Source organism: Octopus sinensis, linkage group LG10 (assembly GCF_006345805.1).
Source record: "Octopus sinensis linkage group LG10, ASM634580v1, whole genome shotgun sequence".
In the NCBI taxonomy this organism is placed as follows: Eukaryota; Metazoa; Mollusca; class Cephalopoda; order Octopoda; family Octopodidae; genus Octopus; species Octopus sinensis.
Genome location: NC_043006.1, coordinates 94118834 through 94133833, shown reverse-complemented (window position 1 = coordinate 94133833; position 15000 = coordinate 94118834). Strand labels below are relative to the sequence as shown.

Genomic DNA, 15000 nt, shown 5'->3' with positions numbered 1-15000 from the left:
TTGTTTACAATAATGTTTTCTTTTGACACATTCTACCAGTATACGAAGTTTCAAATTGTTTAGTTAACTAGGAAAATCTGGCCTTCAAAAAGAAAAGATTCGTAGAGAATGGGATAAAATATTGATACCCCAGACCAGGGAGGGGCTATTTAAACTTGAATCGATGATATAAGAAGAGTTTTCTTATAGATAATGTGGCGTTTATATTCAAATGGTTACCTTATATTTAGTATTTCGTAAAATAAAACAGATACGTACGGTATTACAATGCGACATTACAGATGAATGTATACTCAAAAGGTCTTCAACATCGGACTGTAAGGAATAAAAGAAAGGGAAGGATATATCTATCTATCTATCTATCTATCTATCTATCTATCTTCTATCTATCTATCTATCTATCTATCTATCTATCTACATGTGTGTGTGTGTGGTGTGTGTGTGTGTGGTGTGTGTGTGTGTGTGTGTTGTGTGTGTAAATGCATTTTAAGTTTGTGTGTGTAGGAAAAAATATGAAGAGATAACAAGACATAGATGAAAAGACATATAAAGTCATAGGTGGAAAATCGAGTGAAAGTGAATTGGAAAGTTAGATAATAATAATAATAATAATAATAATAATAATAATAATAATAATAATAGCAACAACAGCAATCCTGGTGCAGATAATTGCACGAATAATCAGGTAATGGTGGGGAAGACAGAGTGCAAAGTTTTATCAATTCAAAAGTATTTTTTAAAGCTATAAATTACTGAAGAATTAATTGAAAATTTAAGTATGAAAGTAAGACTTTCGATAATTTTTTTTGTTTTTTAATAAACCTTACAGATAAAAATGGTTAAAAGAGAGAAAGAATGATTTAATAAAAAACAACAACGATATATGAGACAATCAACTAAAGAGAAATATAAACAAGAGCTGGAAAAATATCTTAGGATTTGAAGAAAGATTGTAAAATAGTAGAGGTTTTCCTGTAAATCTAGTAAAAAATAATAGATATAAGATAAAAGGGGGCGAAGATCTGGGTAAGAGAAATTTTACAGATAAAAAATATCAATAAAACTGATTTATTTGAAAAATAAGTCAAAGGCGAAAAAATCGGGTAAAGGTGAATTTGGATGTTAGACGATGATGATGATGATGGTGGTGGTGGTGGTGATGGTGGTGGTATATTAACAGTGTTTTCTTTATTATCCATTGGGGTTCGAAAAGATACAGAAAAATACAAAGAAAGATTTATACTATGTACTGGCACTCCGTCGGTTTTACGACGACGAGTGTCTCAGGCGATCCGATCAATAAACAGAACAGCCTGATTGTGAAATTAACGTGCAAGTGGCTGAGTACTCCACAGAACTTTTGTTCAATATAAATATCATCTGTTCAGGTTGTTCAGCAACGCACTGTTTTGTCTACACAGTCATGTTATATTTGCGTTTATACTCTTTTTATACTAGCGTACTGCACTCACTCAAAAAGAAATCACTGAACTTTCATCTGTCGTATACGACAGCAAAGCCCACGAATAACTGAGAGAACTATAGATTCCTTATTGGTCCATATCTATGCCTTGAATCTCAACCTTCATATTTCCTAATTTTTATCCTTCAACAGGCCATGCCCTCCCCACTTTTATTAAAAGTTTTCTTTTTCTCTCATTTTCATAATTCCATTACCGAAGAATTTTTTTTTTTTACTTTTGAATATAGTTCTTCTCAGATTTTTATTACCTTTTTTTTGTTATTCTTTGATTCGATTATCATTGGGATTTTCAACTTTATCAGTTTTCACTATTATGTTAATGATTATCTCTTCTCTTTCTCCACCCATCATTCCTTCTCTACTTCTATAATTTCTTTAATCCTAAACTTGCTAAGTCCATCTTTACACTTATTTTGAAACCATTGTCTTTTACTCTCTTACAAATCTCTAACCCCTAATTGCTTCCTTTTCAATCTCTACACTCTCTCCCCCATCGCAGATCCCACATTGTCCTAGGTTGTTTCTATTTGTTATCTCTATCACAATTTATCCCTTAAATCAATAATAATCTTCATAATTAAACATCATAGATTTCTTTTATGGATGAGATATTAATATCATTATTGTTTTTTTTTATATATATAATATCTCTTAATTTCACTCTTGATCCCATTTTATATAGCATATTTATTTTTGAAACTTGATAAGTCCCTCCTGTAATTCTCTGGAAAGTATTTCGTTGTTGTTGTTGTTGTTATTATTATTATTATTATTAGTGAGGCGCCGGCCTGACAGAATCGTAAACACGATAGACAAAATGCTCTACAGAATTTCTCCCGGTTTTTCGTTCTGAGTTCAAATTCTGCCAAGATCGACTTTGCCTTTTATCCTTTCGGGGTCAATAAAATAAGTGTTAGTTGAGCACTGGGATCGATGATATTGACTTAACTTTTTCTCAAAACTGCCGGCTTTGTGCCGAAATTTGACACCATCATTATTGTTGTAATTGGTCATTGGGTTGGTAGAATCTTTCAGGAGTCGGAAGAAATGCGTTGCGCTGTTTCTTTTGCTGTTTTACATTGTTTGTGCAAATCTGATCATATGTTTTTTCTTTTACTATTGCAGGTAAAGTTTCAGAAATACACGTTAACAGTGCAAAACGTAAGAATGAAAGACTCGGGCAACTACACGTGCCGTGTGTCCAATAACCTCGGCACATTATCCTTCACATTCAATGTCATTGTTGCAGGCAAGTACAAAGATGTTTCTTTGGCAGTTTATTGTTAATGTTTGTATCACTGTTGTTGTTGTTTTTCTATTGTTTTTATTTGTTAGAAGAGGCTGTAAACAGAGCCCTGCCGTCCTTCCGCCACCTATAAAATCGGTGCGGTTAAGACTTCTTTTGAACAGCTTTGTCAACGTCTGAAAGAAAAATAACATGACCGCAGATGGATCAATTTTATCTGTGCAAGTATGACGATATCAACCAGATCTAAGCGACAGAGACCATAGTAGTAGTGGTAGAAGGCCAACCGGATGGTATCGGTTGCGGCTGCAGCGAACATAAAGCTTACAGGCAATATGATTTACAGTAGCACCAATCATCATCGTAGTGGTGATGATAGTATTGTGTCACTGACAGAAATATTGGAAACCTCCACATCAAGAGATCCTTCTTAATTCACTGACTTAAGCCGAAGATACACCAGCGATCGGAATTTGTGCAGGTGGCTCCTACAAATTACCAATCGTACCCAACTTTGCCGCTGCTAAGACTAATATCATCGCCACTCTGATGATGATTGGTGTTGTCTGTCATCAGCACTATGTTCGCCGCTGGCGCGATCGATACCATAACCTCTACGATGGCGACTATTGCCACTACCTGCCACCAACTTGTCACCGGTATATACCAATACTGCTACCAACACCAAAGTAAACAGTTGTCATTATCACTGCTGCTAGCCTACAGCTAGCCATCCATCACCACCACCACCTCCACCAAAACCTCTGCAGTCACCAACAACGCTTTTTGATGGAACTGCTGCTGCTATCACATTCGCCGAACAACGTTTATTGGCAACACCCGTGTTAAGACCCTCACCTACAATTCCAAGTAGTCCAGAAACAAGCAAGCGCTCCGCCTTCACAATGAATTTCCTTCACCTTAAGAAATTGTTTCTTGCACTGCAGGGTGTTCCACGAAGACTACCCTAACCCTACCAAGCAGGGTTTTGGTGGGGTTGCTGCTTTAATCACCGACCGACCAATCATGCGACACGTTGGACTGGATTACATATTACCAGTGATACCAAGAGTGACCTGACATGATACATACACACACATATACATACATACATACATACATACATACATGTGTATATATATATATATATTTATATATATACATATATGTATGTGTGTGTATATATATATATACATGTATGTATGTATGTATTAAAACTTTTTGAAAGCTTTGCATAGGCCTCTGAGCAGGTATTTCCAAGCTTTTGGCAAAACTTGATGCAGATTCTCTGCGCAACATACTGTCATGGTCAATGCTACGATCACGCGCTACACACCTTCCTTCCAAGCACTACTGTAAACAGAGGAAGAGAATCAGAACGTTAATACTTAGTACGCATGCACAACAGTATTCATGGTCAATCTGTACCAAGTGGCTTCACTCTGCATGCTTTAGCTCCGTTACTATGGCAACAGTCTCGATACTTATAGATGAGATCGCGTAAGTCATTACTTGGCTGGAGACTATAACAGAAAGAAGACGCACAGTGGAACTGAACCCGAAACCACAAGGTTGCAGGCTGCATTCCTCAGTCCCGTGGTTCCATCACACTGCTATGCCCGCGTCTTTGTTTTTGTATGTATGTTTGTATTTGGCGATGTTTCGAACTTGGTGCGTTTAAGATGGCAGACAAAGGGAAACACACTGCATTGAATCCGAATGAAAGATAAAGAAATAATCGTTAATAATCGGCAATAATCGGCATTAATCGACAATAAAACTCAAAAGAAAATTATTTGGTGTCAATCACACAAGCTGAACGTTTTAATAGCATTTATCAAATGTATTAGACGTTACTATCCTGTATAATTATTATATTTCAGTTTACCAATTTAGAAAAATAAATAAATCAATAGATCGAACGCATTTTGTATAAAATCGGGTTTTATAATAATTGACGATGATTGCCAATTAATATCGATTGTGTTTCTCATCTCTTTCGTTCTGATTTTGTAGTTTTAGCTTCATTTTGTACACCATCTTTTATGTACAAAGTTCGAAAGATCGCCCATATATGTGTCTATGCATACCGATACGCACATACACATTTATAATATATAATATACATATATATATATATATATATATAGAAATAGTAGTTGTGATACCTGTGCCGGTGGCACATAAAAAGCACCATCCGTACGTGGCCGTTGCCAGCGCCGCCTCGGCTGGCTTCTGTGCCGGTGGCACATAAAAAGCACCATCCGAACGTGACCGATGCCAGCGCCGCCCCGACTGGCTTCTGTGCCGGTGGCACATAAAAAGCACCATCCGAACGTGGCCGTTGCCAGCGCCGCCTTGGCTGGCTTCCGTGCCGGTGGCACGTTAAAAGCTCCAACCGATCGTGGCCGATGCCGGATCCCCCTGGCACCTGTGCAGGTGGCACGTAAAAAGCACCCACTACATTCGCGGAGTGGTTGGTGTTAGGAAGGGCATCCAGCTGTAGAAACTCTGCCAGATCAGACTGGAGCCTGGTGCAGCCCCTGGCTTCCCAGACCCCGGTCGAACCGTCCAACCCGTGCTAGCGCGGAAAACGGATGTTAAACGATGCTGATGATGATGATGATATATATATATATATACACACACATACATATACATATACATACATGAAGGCGGCTAGCTGGCAGAAACGTTAGCGCGCCGGGCGAAACGCTTAGCCGTATTACGTCTGCCGTTACGTTCTGAGTTCAAATTCCGCCGAGGACGACTTTGCTTTTCATCCTTTCGAGGTCGATAAATAAAGTAGCAGTTACGCATTGGGTTCGATGTAATCGACTTAATCCCTTTGTCTGTCATTGTTTGTCCCCTCTATGTTAGCCCCTTATGGGTAATAAAGAAATATATATATATATACACACATACATACACACACAGTGACGGGCGCTTTGCTCACTATCATGTGGTTGTGAGTTCGATTTTCGATGATGTGTTGTGTCCTTGAGCGAAACACTTTATCTCACGTTGCTCCAGCTGGCCAAAATGAGTTCTCCCGTCACTGAAAAGAGACAGCCTTGTCACATTCTGTGTGTCGCTGAATCTTCCTGAGAACCAGATTAATGTGTAGACACGAGTGTGGTGTACTCACCCACTTGCACGCTAATTTCAAAAGCAGGCTGTTCCGTTGATCGGATTAACTGGAACACTCGTCGCAGTAACCGGCGGAGAACCAGAGGCATATCTATCTAAGCAAACACACGCACGCACACACACACACACACACACACACACACACACACACACACACACACACACACACACACACACACACATATATATATAATACATATGTCATGTACAAACATCTGTTTGTGGATGTATACATGAGCACGTACGTACGAACGTAGAGAAGGAATTTGGAGTGGGGGTCTGAGGAAGGAAAAGCTGTGGGCGGAGGTTGCTTGTCCACTTATCAAGAACGATAAGCCTTGAGAAATTAAGGAATGGCAGGGACGTTTGTCTTTTTGTTTTTATTTTTTATGTTTCATCTTTTATTTGTTTCAGTCATGAGACTGCGGCCATGTAGTTGTCAATTGGTGGTGTGTGGGATAAACACACACACACACACATTTATGAAGGTGCATGGCTCAGTGGTTAGAGCTTTGGGTGTACAATCGTGAGGTTGTGAGTTTGGTTCTTGGACTGGGCTGTGTGTTCTTGAGCAAGGCACTCTATTTTATGTTGCTCCAAACCACTCAGCTGCAGAAATGAGTTGCAACGTCACTGGTTGCTCTATCTTGCTTTGCCTTTCCCTTGGGTAACATCGATGGCGTAAAGAGGGGAGGCTGGTTTGCGTGGTCGACTCTGTTGGTTTTCCATAAACAACCTTGCCCCCACTTGTGCTTTGGATGGGAACTCGCTAGGTGCAATCCCATGGTCGTTCAAGACCGACGGCGAGTCTTTACCCTTTATTCATAATGTGTGTGTGTGTGTGTTGTTATTCTTTTACTTTTTGACTATTTCAATCATTTGGCTGCAGCCATGCTGGAGCACCTCTTATTGTTTTTTTAAAGCCTAGTACTTGGGAACCTTTTTGCCGAACCGCTAAGTTACATAAACGTAAACACAACAACACCTATTGCCAAACCGTGACGAGGAGACAAACACTGACACAAAGACACACACCCACACACACACACACAGACACACACACATATACTTCTTTCAGTTTCCGTCCACCAAATCCACTCCACTCACTAGGCTTTAATCGCCCCGAAATTATAGTAGAATACGCTAGCCCAAGGTGCCACACAGTGGGACTGAACCTGGAACTATCTGGTTGGAAAGCAAGTTTCTTACCACAGAGCCACGCATGCACCACCCCCAACCTCAACCTGCAACTACCGAGACCCTACCATGTGCTCTCTAGAAGGATCTTCTGTCTCAAGGATCGTAGTATACAGAGCCACCCTTACACCATCCGATGGCATTGCTAGACACTATACGGGTACGGCAGCTAATGATTTCAAGGGAAGATACTCCCAGCATACCAGCATATACACCTATTCAGATCAAGGGACAGAGGGAACCCTGCTTCCCAGGGTCGTTCTCTCTGGAGACTCCGTGAACTCCGAGATGAAACACCTAGCATCAAGTGAACGATCGTCGACAGAGCGCCACCATATTCACCCGGCGCCCCCAACCGCTAGCTCACTGCGTAACCTCCAACAACGTGCAGTATCCATCAACAAGAAATATGATTTACCTTAGTGCTGTTACAAGAGGTATGCCCTTCTGGCTAATCTCAGGCCTCTGTCCGCCGACAACCCAGATGTACCATCTTAGTACCAGCTTGACCTCTGCACCAAGGTCACCGTCACCAACCAAACCCATGAGCGGGACCGCTAATTACCAATCCCCAACGCTTGTTATGCGTATGTATACACATGCACGCGCTCGAGAGAGAGTACGCATGTGAACGCGCATGCGTGCGTGTGCACAGGCTAATATGCATGCATATATACATATGTACATATACATGAATACGCATGTGTGTGTGTTTTTGTGTGTGCGTACATGTGTATGCGCATGTATGTGTGTACGCGCACGCGCATATTCATTTATATGTGTGTAGGTGTGCGCGCTCATGTTCATATGTGCACGCTCGCATCAATACAGGCATGCACAGAAAACCAAATGAGCGCGTCCACACATCCACATATACAGCTATATACTTGCACCTACCGCTCCTCCCTACTTCCTCTCCAGCAACCTGACCGATTTCCTATCCACCACGGGATCGCTTTTCTGTTCATCAGCGGTATTTTGCGACTAACTGTTGTCGCTGATATACCGATATATAACACCATATGACCTTCCTCGACTAATCGCAGCTCACTTTACAGTAATAACAATCAGCTTCTTTCATTCAAATTCCAAATGGCTGCAGACTAGCATCACGCTTGAAACTCGGAGTAACAACGAATTTGAATCAAACTATATTGATCCCTACACACACACACAGACACACACATATCACGGGCTTCTTTCAGTTTCTGTCTACCAAATCCAATCGCAAGGCTTTGGCCATTTGTCGGAGGCTATAGTAGACGACACTTTCTCAATGTGCCACGCTATAGAACTGAACCCGGTACCACGTAGCTGAGAAGAAAGCTTCTAGCTATACAGCCCCGCTCGCGCCTATATCGTGTGTGTGTGTGCGTGCGTGTTTGTATGTTAAATGTGTGTGTGTTTTCTACCTACGTCTCTGGTGTGTTGAATGTTTATACACAGGTTTTTTTTTTCCTCATTCTCTCTCTATTTCTTTTTATTCTTTTCTGTCGAAGAGCGCAGGTTCGAAACGTCAATTTTTCCCGAAACGTTCCAATTTTTCCCGAGCATCAAACGAATACCCTTGCTTGTTGCCCTTACACCTGTCTTCGACTTTGTTTTTCTATAAATTTGAACTATATATAGTATAGACAGTACTACACTTAACACAAGTACATACAAACCCGATAATCCATAACTTATCCTATCTAGTTTGGTTTGTGTAAATATTTCAAATGTCAAGCTGTTATAGTTGTTTACCGACTCCAAGTAGACCAATTCTGAACGCGTAATGCAGTTATGATCAAAGCTTTCCAGCCTTGACCAGCCTGTTTTGTTTTCAGCTTATTTTATCTTTATACTCTATTGCCCAATGTATCGTTTGTTTTCTTTCCTTAGTAGGGTGCTATTTGAGGTGTATTTTGTTGCTATTTCTAGCAGGTCGAGTAATCACGTTAGCACACCTTAGTAAGCATGCTAAATGTCATATATTTGCATTGGGGTCAGAGTGTATATATGTGTGTATGTGTATACATGTGTGTGTGCATGTATATATATATATATATATATATGTGTGTGTGTATATATGTGTGTGTGTACGAGTAGGTGCATGTAAGTATGCGATCCAGGTTCCTTGATGGAAGTGCTGCTGAAGGGATCACCCAGATTTTACCCATCCCCTCAATCATATATATACGTGTGTGTGTATACATATATGTATGTATGTATGTATGTATGTATACACACATATATATATATACACACATATACATACAGAGAAGCAGATGAATGTGGTGTGTGTCCTACGTATGTGCGTATACATAGGTGTGTGTGTTTGTGTGTCTGAGTGTATGCATATACCTATGCATATAAATTGTATCTATGTTGTTAGCTAGGTGCGCACGCCTTAAGTTTATCTCTGTGTCAATAATGTTTGAAAAGCCTCCCGCAAGCGTCCCGCCCTATTTAAGCTTTCTAAGGCCCAGTGCTCACCTTTATTTTCATAAGCCTTAAGCAGATGATAGATAAACCTTCCCGCCCACCCTTAATAGCAGGATAGCATTCCATTGTGACTCGGGTAACGTTTGCATAGGATTTCATTTCGCTTTCCAGACTGGGATATCTTTAGAAATGTTTGCCGTTTGTGTTATCTTTATTTTTATTACTCATTTCTTTGGCTCAATCTACGGAATGTGCACGGCGTGTTCCGATGGGAGAGCCTCTAAGAAGCTGCTGGATTTGTTAGAAATGGCAGCCAAATATCTCTGATGTCATACCCTGCTCTGCGAAAAAAATAAGGTATGATGTTTTGAGTAATGTACTCTCAGAAGCATTATGCCTCAAAAAAAAAACTAACGTGATAGTCACGGCTGGAATTGTTTTCGATCATAGGTTTGTTCGTTCAAGGTTGATCTAGGTTTTAAAATGGATTATAGCGTTATTATCATCACCACTTCATTCGCCACCATTATCAACGGCAATGCGATGTTAGTCGATCTGCTAGAAATAACAGCCAACATCACTAAAATCACAGTCTACCATCTTAAAAAATCAGGGTCACATGAGATTATGTAGTCCTGGATACACAATGCGTAAGAAACAGACGGGAGAGTCATGCCTGGAAACATTAAATCATTAGAACGTTCGACTTACAGAGAAGCAAGAACAACAACAAAACTGTCACGTGACAAAGATGGAACCGGTGCGTGGTGGCGCGACTTGTTACAAGTAACAACCAAATCTCCCTCAAATCATACCTCATCGTTATCATATAAATCAATGAAACGTTGGCTGACGGTGTCCTGGGAATGAAGTCCATTATTTCTGTTCCTTTGTCTTTCATTTAATCTCTTATTACGCCTAGTGGTGATATGCTTAAGCGAAATGTGTGCGTGTATGCGTCTTTGTGTGTGTGTGTGTGTGTGTTGGTGCGTGTGTTGGTGTGTGTGTGTAACATAAACGCGATGGACACAAGCGATGACTACATTTTACCAACATTTCAAGACCAAATGTAGAACAACATGTTTCGTTTCTCAAAAGTCTCTCTGTAACTGTGTGGGTGTGCGCCTCTCTTTGTGTGTGTGTGTGTGTGTGTTTTGTAGACAGGAACAAGCTTGAACTATTCCCATACATGATTTCCTGTTAATCTTATCCTTGCTGCAGTGAGGAACCGTCGTCCCTAAGACCACTCAACATTTCTTTCCTCCTTAAAAGATGAAAAAAAAAACCTTATCTATGATAGTTTCAACTAGTTTCCTTCCATGATTTTTTGTGCTTGTACCTCTGCGCGCGCGCACACACACACACACACACAACACACTCACGAACAAGCGCGCACACACGCACGAACAAGCGCACACACACACACACACACACGAACAAACGCACACACAACACATACACACACACGCACGATCAAGCGCACACAACACATACACACACACACATACACACAGACGCATGATCAAGCGCACGCAACACATACACACACACATACACACACGCACGATCAAGCGCACACAACACATACACACACACATACACACAGACGCATGATCAAGCGCACGCAACACATACACACACACACACATACACACACACACACACACACACACGCACGATCAAGCACACACATGGCAGTGGAAATTACCTCAAGTTGCCCGGATGCCTAATATTATTGTTTTTTGTTTAAGCTAAATAACTCAACTGACCATAAGTTATTCTGTCGTTATCTTGTATGCAAATATATGTGCATACATTTATCATTTCTATCAAGTGTGAAGCTTTCCCAAGTCCAAAACATGGAAGTCAAAGAAATGTTTTGATATTCATACACGAACAGCGTAAACATTTGTAGTCTTCGTTAGTTTTTGGTTGCTTTTTAGAAACTTTATCTGTTCAAGTCAAGTCATTAAAATTGTAACATGGCTTTGTAGATAACGGTCCGTCTGAGATACGATGTTAAAAAATATCTCACGCACAATAAAGTGTTCGTTGAAAATAAAGCAATCTAAAGATTGCTTATAAATACAAATGGATTCTTACGAAGGTAAAAAAAAGTTCCCTTACTGGCGTCACATAAAAAGCGCCCAGTACACCCCATAAAGTGTTTGGCGTTAGGAAGGGCATCCAGCTGTAGAAATCACTCCATAACAAACGACTGGAGCTCGGTGCAGCCTTCCGGTTCGCCAGCTTCTGTCAAACTGTCCAACCCATAGCAGCATGGAAAACGGACTTTAGATGATGATGATGATGATGATGATGATGAGATGATGATGATGATGATGACATGATGATGATACAGAAGGAAAAGTCCAAAATAGGGTATTAACCCATTGTTGTATAGAATGAAGCGCAATATTCAAGTTTGGGAGAAATTTGAAACTAAGTTAATGAGCAGCATTTTATAGGAGTTTTCTATAGATAATGGCTCGCTGGCAAACGGTATCGTGAGAGAAAATTTGATACGTAATTAAGCGTCCGTTAAAAACATGGAGTTCGTAAGTGCTTATATACAATGGCATCTGTCAAGCAGTTGTTTTTATGGTTATCGAGTGTTGAACTGAAAGGAAAAGATTTCATTCATTATGGTCAACATAACACTATGTAAAGACAAGATCTTAAATTCAATCATACAAAGATGATAACTGCTCCGACAAATTCCACGCTTTTGCCTTTCACAAGCGTCCACTTTGATCGTTGGTTCTCTTCGCTGTTTTTCTCAATATATTCTGCAAACGTTGACACATTGCATGTATTTCTTCATCTAACTTTAAAAATGTTTGGGCCGAACCATGATACATACACTCAGATGTATGTGTTTTGTACGTACGTAGGTGTGTATTATGTGAAGGGGCTGTGTAAGATTAGGGCGATCACCTCACTCAATATTCATGCGAATCCAGATTAGCAGACGGTAAGGAACAGAAAACGATCAAGGCAAAGTATTCAACAGATGCAGATATGAGTGTATATGTGTGCGTATACAAGTATACTCTTTTACTTGTTTCAATCATTTGACTGCGGCCATGCTGGAGCACCGCCTTTAGTCGAGCAAATCGACCGCGGGATTATTCTTTGTAAGCCCAGTACTTATTCTATCGGTCTCTTTCGCCAAACCGCTAAGTGACGGGGACGTAAACACACCAGCATCGGTTGTAATTCAATGCTAGGGAGACAAACACACACACACATACATACGTATATATATACACATATATACGACAGGCTTCTTTCAGTTTCCGTCTACCAAATCCACTCACAAGGCATTGGTCGGCCCGGGGCTATAGCAGAAGACACTTGCCCAAGATGCCACGCAGTGGGACTGAACCCGGAACCATGTGGTTGGTTAGCAAGCTACTTACCACACAGCCACTCCTGCGCCTATGTGTATATGTTTCATGTAAATATACGTATTGGTGCTCCAGCATGGCCGCAGTCAAATGACTGGAATAAGTAAAGGAATAAAGAAATGTATGTATACACATATGTATATCTATCTGCCAATCTCTCTCTCTCTCCCCCCCCTCTCATCCTTTTACAGGTTTCAATCATTTGACTGCGGCCATGCTGAAGCATCGCCTTTAATCGAACAAATCAACCCCAGGACTTATTATTTGTAAGCCCAGTACTTATTCTATCGGTCTCTTTTGCCGAACTGCTAAGTTACGGGGGCGTAAACACAGCAACATCGGTCGTCAAGAGATGGTGGGGGACAACTCAGACACACAAACATATACATGTATACGACAGGCTTCGTTCAGTTTCCGTCTAACAAATCCACTCACAAGGCTTTGGTCGGCCCGAAGCTATAATAGAAGACACTTGCCCAAGGTGCCATGCAGTGAGACTGAACATGGAACCATGTGGTTGGTTAGCAAGCTACTTACCACACAGCCACTCCTGCACCAAATAGCAGTTGCTAGAAAGCCTTCATGAAGTGAAACCAATTAGCAACACCAAATGGCGGTGCCCCAGCATGGCCACAGCTCATAAGCTGAAACTGGAAAAATCAAAATCAAAATCAAATCATAATATATATATATAATATATATATATATATATATATATATTATATATATATATATATATTATATATATATATACTCCTGCGCCTATATATATATATATATAAACTCCAAGAAAGTTAGGTTTGTGAATCCAACCCACTAAGACATAATATCTATCCAGTATACTGTTGGTAGAATACCCTATTATTAATATGCAGGTGTTTTTTATTGCATTGCAATTACATTACCTTGTGTATTATATGGGTGAAGGTAAAGAGATATTTACCATTAATTTATATTGGAAATAAGAAAATGGAGGAGAACAATATTTGGTTCATCAACTTTAGGACATTATATATGTTAACTTATTTATTAAACTGATAAATATAATAACCTACATACATATTGCATATTATTCTATGCATATAAGATAAGGATACCAGTAATTATTAAAAAACGTGAATATAAATTAGTAATTTAAAACATGAATATAAATTACTAATTTATATTCATGCTATATGTATGTTATTATAATTATCAGTTTAATAAATAAATAAGTTAACATTTTTAATGTCCAAAAGTTGATGAACCAACTATTGTTCTCCATTTTCTTATTTGCAATATATATATATATATATATATATATATATAATATATATATATATATATATATATAATATATATATATATACATATATAGATATATATATATATATATATATATATATAATATATATATATATATATATATATATACATATATATATATATATCTATCTATATATTATCTATAATATGTATACACATATATCTATATATACATATATATATAATATACATATATATATATGTATATATATTATATATATAATATATATATATATACATATATAAATATATATACATATATATATATATATGTATGTATATATATTTATGTATGTATATATATATATGTGTAATATATATATATAATACATACATATATAAATATATATACATACATATGTATATATATATATGTATATATATATATACATATATATATATATATATATATATTTACACCACCTATATATATATATATATATGTATGTATGTTGTATGTATGATATGTATATTTATATATGTATGTATATATATATATATGTGTGTGTGTGTGGAGGCGCAATGGTCCAGTGGTTAGGGCATGAATGTCATGCACGAATAGCTGCGCAACTCAATACCTTGTTAAATGCCGACCAAGCAACACCAGAATGGTTGACATTGGGTAGGACAGTGCTGTGCCTGAAAAACATTGAAAGAGGCAATACGGTAGACAATTACAGGCAGATATTCTGTTTGCCACTTATGTGGAAGTTATTGACTGGAATACTCACAGAGTCAATGTACGAACATCTAGAAAAAATGGAGTCCTGCCACATGAGCAGAAG

General features: G+C 38.8%; 1 protein-coding gene across 1 annotated transcript in view; it reads left to right on the top strand.

The window, feature by feature from the left end:
* The window catches only part of LOC115216791 (fibroblast growth factor receptor 1), a 105754-nt gene that overhangs the window by 69345 nt on the left and 21409 nt on the right, over positions 1 to 15000 (top strand). The window contains exon 6 of the mRNA XM_029786364.2: positions 2609 to 2732. Within this exon, the coding sequence (XP_029642224.1) occupies positions 2609 to 2732 (124 nt within the window). The remainder of the gene's footprint in view (positions 1 to 2608; positions 2733 to 15000) is intronic.